This window comes from Hyperolius riggenbachi, chromosome 3, assembly GCF_040937935.1.
Source record: "Hyperolius riggenbachi isolate aHypRig1 chromosome 3, aHypRig1.pri, whole genome shotgun sequence".
Taxonomy (NCBI): domain Eukaryota; kingdom Metazoa; phylum Chordata; class Amphibia; order Anura; family Hyperoliidae; genus Hyperolius; species Hyperolius riggenbachi.
In genome coordinates, this window is record NC_090648.1 from 257,239,723 (window position 1) to 257,244,956 (window position 5,234).

The 5,234-nt window shown below is 46.7% G+C and overlaps 1 protein-coding gene across 1 annotated transcript; it reads right to left on the reverse strand.

Annotated features, from left to right (window-relative positions):
- Positions 1-637: 637 nt before the first annotated feature.
- Positions 638-3,400, reverse strand: LOC137562293 (uncharacterized). The gene is made up of 4 exons (XM_068273627.1): positions 3,202-3,400; positions 1,807-1,969; positions 986-1,677; positions 638-672 (listed from the first exon to the last, which is right to left on the reverse strand). The coding sequence occupies exons 1-4, from the start codon at positions 3,398-3,400 to the stop codon at positions 638-640; spliced, it is 1,089 nt and encodes a 362-aa protein (XP_068129728.1).
- Positions 3,401-5,234: the final 1,834 nt, after the last annotated feature.

The window sequence follows — 5,234 nt, forward strand, 5'->3', positions numbered from 1 at the left end:
AGCGGGAGGTGCGGCAGCTAAAGGAACAGGAACTGGAACAGAAGCAGGTGGTAATTCTGGAGCTGATACTGCTGGAGCTGTAGCAGGTGCAGGGTTGGCACTTAGTTGACCTCGGATCTGAGTACAATCTCTCTGGACTTCTTGCACGGAGACGGTAAGCTGATGGACCAGGTCACATAAGACATCAAACGGGGTGCGCTCTCCAGAGCCGTCCATCGTGGCTGTTTGTTACTGTTGCGTCGGGCAGGCCGGATCAGATGCTGTTGACCTTTCCACTGCGTAGTGAACCACCCAAGCACAGGATCTAAGTGACCACGGGTCTTCACCCACAACCCCTTGAGGGGGAAGCAGGACCACAACCCCTTGAGGGGGAAATGGATTCTTAGCTGCCTAGTGCCCACCAGGTTGCACTTGAAGTGATTCTACAGTGGATCGGAGAACAGGTTGACAGCTCAGTGTGAAGAGCAGCAGACAGGCAATCGTAGTCGTGGATGGAGCCGAGGTCAAGACAGGTAGAGATCTGGATAATCGAAGACAAGCAGGAGGTCGAGGCAGGCGGCAGGTAATCATAAACGGGAACACAAGCCAAGGGTCAGGACGGGCAGAGATCAAGAGTAGTCGGGGTCACAAGCCAAGGTCAATCAGGAATAACGGGTATACGTTCAGGCAACGCTGTAAGAACAAACAGCACTCCTGGGAAGGGCAGGCCTGCTTAAATAGTGAATTTGGGCGCCAACAATAATGCCTGTGCATGCGCACTGCGCGCAGCGCAGTGTGCGCACGCGCGCGTAACCTACTACGCATGCGTGTGACCCTTCCTTCGTACAGCGCAAGCGCGTGACCTTACGTGCTGCGCGCGCAACGCTGAGCGCGCCAACACACCCGGATAGGATAAAACACCCAGCATACCCGCGCGCGCGCGCGCGTAGAGACGCGCGCGCGAGAACGCCGGAGTCGGACAGGAAGGTGAGTGTAACAGTCTGACCAATATCTGCATAGAACACTTGATCTTGTGTGTGCTCCATATTACTATTTTGGCCTTGGTAAGGGTGCACATAGCCCATATTGCTTGGTGGTCTACATGGATAATTGGGGTACCCATAATCTGTCTCATGTTGATAATAGCTGTGGTGGTAATGTAAATTTGAATAAGGTTGCTGTCTATAATATGGTGCATTTGACACTGGAGGTGATGGTGATGGTGTTGAAGATGAGGATGAGCTTTGTGAATGTTCTACCGAACTAGATGTTGTATTTGTAATGGCTTTTTTTACTAGATCTATTATAGTCTGTCTTAGATCTAAAATACGATCCTCTGGCACTTTTTTCATATATGGCACCAGACTTACAGCAAAATTGTAGTGGTCACAGCTAGCATGATGTAAGACACCTACAGCTTCCTGCATCGAATTTAACACACCACTTTCAAAAGAACTTTGTGATCTCCCTCCGCCACCTTGTCGCCTTCCTCTTGCAGTTACTTTCGTTGTTGTAGTTTTGTTTGTGGAGATAGTTGGCTGCACCGGAGACAACACATTAACACTACTAGTATTCGACGTGTCATCACTGGGTGTGTCAGATGTGCTTAATAACGATAAAGTACTGTTATCAAGTCCTGCTTCTGCATCATCATCCACAATTTGGACCACAGGTTCTGCAGGAATGTTATCTTGTGTCCTATGGAAGGACAAAGTTAGATAAGGATTTGAAGTTTCAACATTACATGTGTTCAGATATGTGTGTGTTGGGATATAGAGATAGCTAATGTAGGCGACTACTATTGTACACAAACGATAGGTTACTTACTCATCCAAATCCATAGTGGGTCTTAAGAATGCAAGTTCAGTAGTGTAGCTGTATTTTGTACGAGTTGATGCAGCGGAACCACTTCTGCTCTCTTTCTTTTCTTCGAGGAGTTCCCTTCGAAAGTTGTCCTTAATGGACTTCCATCTTGTTTTCACTTGTTGTACTAGGGGCAAAGAAACACACACACTATTAATATTTGTTTTGTTTTCACAGGTTTCTTGCTACTGGCCATACATATGTGTCTTTACACTATCAGTTTCGTCTTGGAAGGACAACTATTCGACGAATTGTTTTGGACACATGCAGCATAATTTGGGAGATTTTGCAACCAGAATTTCTGAAGTTCCCTGATATGGCTGATTGGGAAAAGATTTGTCAGGACTTTTGGGTGAAAACCAATTTCCCTAATTGTGTGGGTGCTGTGGATGGCAAACACATCCGAATTGTGATGCCTCCAAATACTGGCAGTAAGTATTTTAATTACAAAAAATACTTCTCGATTGTGCTGCTAGCAGTAGCTGATGCCAACTACAGATTCAACTATGTGGATGTGGGTGCGCAAGGAAGCAGCAGTGACTCCGGCATATTCCAGCACAGCCGTTTTGGGGTTAAATTACAAGAAGGAAACATCAACCTCCCTCCTCCTCGCCCCTGGCCACACACCAATGGACCAGATAGGCCACTGGTCTTCATTGGGGATGAAGCTTTTGCCCTGTCTAATCACTTGATGAGGCCTTTCCCACAGCGCAGTTTGAACCCTGAAAGGACTGTTTTTAATGTTCGCAAGAGTAAAGTGGTGGAGTGTGCCTTTGGCATAATGGCTAATAAGTGGCGTATCTTCCACACCAGCATGATGATGGACACTGCAAATGCTGTAACAATTGTCAAGGCTGCATGTGTCCTACACAACTTCGTCAGGGACAAAGAGGGCATCAATGTGGATGAAGATGTTCCACCACCTCCACTGGAAGCACTAACAGCATCCACTAGAAGAGGCACAATATCTGCTACCACCCTCCGTGAACAGCTCACTTTATATTTAAATTCGCCTGAGAGCTGTGTGGAAACATTATAATGTTGTCGCTTATGGGGTTTCAATTATGCCAAAAGAGGAGGTTGCTTAATATTATTTTCATTGTTTGTTATTAAACTTTTTTTTGTACGTTACACAGCCTTTTGGTTTGTTAGGGACATATGCAGACATGGAAACATGTATGTCACAAGCAGTATCGATATATGATGTTACATACTATATACATCCTCCAGGGTTTCAGACAATGAAACATCATCAATCGATTGCATGTATGTATGTATGTCTCTCTCTCTCTCTCTCTCTCTCTATATATAGATATATATACACAGTTTGATCTATCTACTAAACCAAAAGGTACTCACTTTTAGTATCCTGAAGCTTGGGTGAAAGATTATTCCAAGTCAAACCAGCCTCCTCAAACAGTTCTTTGGTAATGTTGGACCAGATTTGGTTAGCTAGCTGGTTCAGTTTGTGGTCTTTGTTTGTCTTGGTATACAAAACATCATGCGGCTGCACTTTTGCTATGACATCCTCGGTGGAAAACCACTTCTTCCTTGGCATTGTGGCCTGTAATGGTCTCTACACACAGCCTGCAGCTCTGTGACACTTCCGTTCAGCCAGAAAGACATCAACAGGAAACTTGGCTGTGAGAATTGTGGGAATAACTAAGCCTTCTGGGTAGTTTCCGCGCAGTAAAAACGCACAAAAAACGCTATGCATAGCGATTTAACAGCGTTTACACAGCGCTTGTATACTTTACATTGAAGCGCAAATGCTCAGAAAATGCTGCATGTCCTGCGTTTGCGCTTTTGGAAAGCGCAAACGCTCCTGTGGAATTAAACACATAGAATCACATTAGCACAGCGTTTTGGAAAAACGCTAGCGCTTTCAAGCGCTCCATAAATGCGAATAAAGACGCCCTTGTGGGTTCTAGCCCTTACAGAGTAGTGTGGAACAACCTCAACAGGGAACTTAGGGCGGCCAAAAGAGAGTACTCTGAGAAGTTGAGACACAATCTTAGCTCAAACAAACCACGAGCAGTTTGGAAGGGGCTCAAGACGGCCACCAACTATAAGCCCTCCCTCAACATGCCACACCCAGCATCAAATTAGCCGAAGAGCTCAATGACTTCTACTGTAGGTTCAAGAACCAGACAACTTCAAAAGGGTGTGCAAAGCTGAGGTCCAACGTCACCTGGCCACACTGAATGAATCCCAGGAAAGCCCCTGGCCTAGATGGCATGTCACCAGCATGCCTAAAAACATGCTTGCAGCAGCTAGCTCCTGTCCTCACCTCCATCTACGCCACGTCTCTACAGGTGGATAAAGTCCCCGAGTGCTTCAAGTGGTCCACAATCATCCCTGTCCCCAAAAAGCAGGGCATCTCCAACTTCAATAACTACAGGCCTATGGCCCTTACCTCTGTCATCATGAAGACCTTGGAAAGGGTTGTCCTGTCCGACCTCAAGCTCTCCATGATGCCCTGGCTGGATCCATTCCAGTTCGCGTACAGAGAAAACAGCTCCACTGATGGTGCAATCAACATCTGCCTAGAGATAATCAGTGATCACCTAGATAAACCTGACTCATATGTCAGAATCCTACTACTGGACTTCAGCTTGGCGTTCAACACATCCTTCAGAATGACCTGGCAGCACTCGAGGTCCACCCGACCCTATGACATTGGACCAAAGACTTCCTGACCAACAGATCCCAGGTCATCTCCTCTCAACCAAGGGTTACAAACACAGGTGTCCCACAGGGCTGCATCCTGTCCATGATCCTGTTTTCTCTCTACACCAATAGCTGTAGATCCACAGCAGACTCGGTCAAGGTCATCAAGTTCGCTGATGATACCACCATCGTTGGCCTCATTACCAAGGATGACGAGCAGGTCTAACGTCAGCAGGTCAACAGAATTTGCCTATTGTGCAAGGAAAATAGGCCAGTCCTCAACACGGCCATAACCATTGAGTTGATCATAGAATTCAGGAAGAATGCCCTCACCCCACCTCCATTCTTCATCGATGGCACTGAGGTTGAAAGGGTATCCTCCAACCTCCTCCTAGGAACTCACTTCTCCAGCGACCTGAGCTGGAAAGTACACGCTGCCACCACACAGAAGAAGGCCCAACAAATACTTTTCTTCCTTCGCCAACAGAGGAAGTTCGGGATGGCCCAGGAGCTTCTGTCAAGCTTTTATACTGCCACCATAGAATATGTCATCTGCTCATGCATTCTGGTATGGTATGCTGGCTTCTTGAACAAGAACAGATACAGAGGTTCAGCAGAGTGAATCATTGGGAAACCCTTACCGCCACTCGACCTCCTCTATGACTGCAATCCAGAGCACAGAGGATTGCAAATGACCCCTCACATCCAGGCAACCACTACTT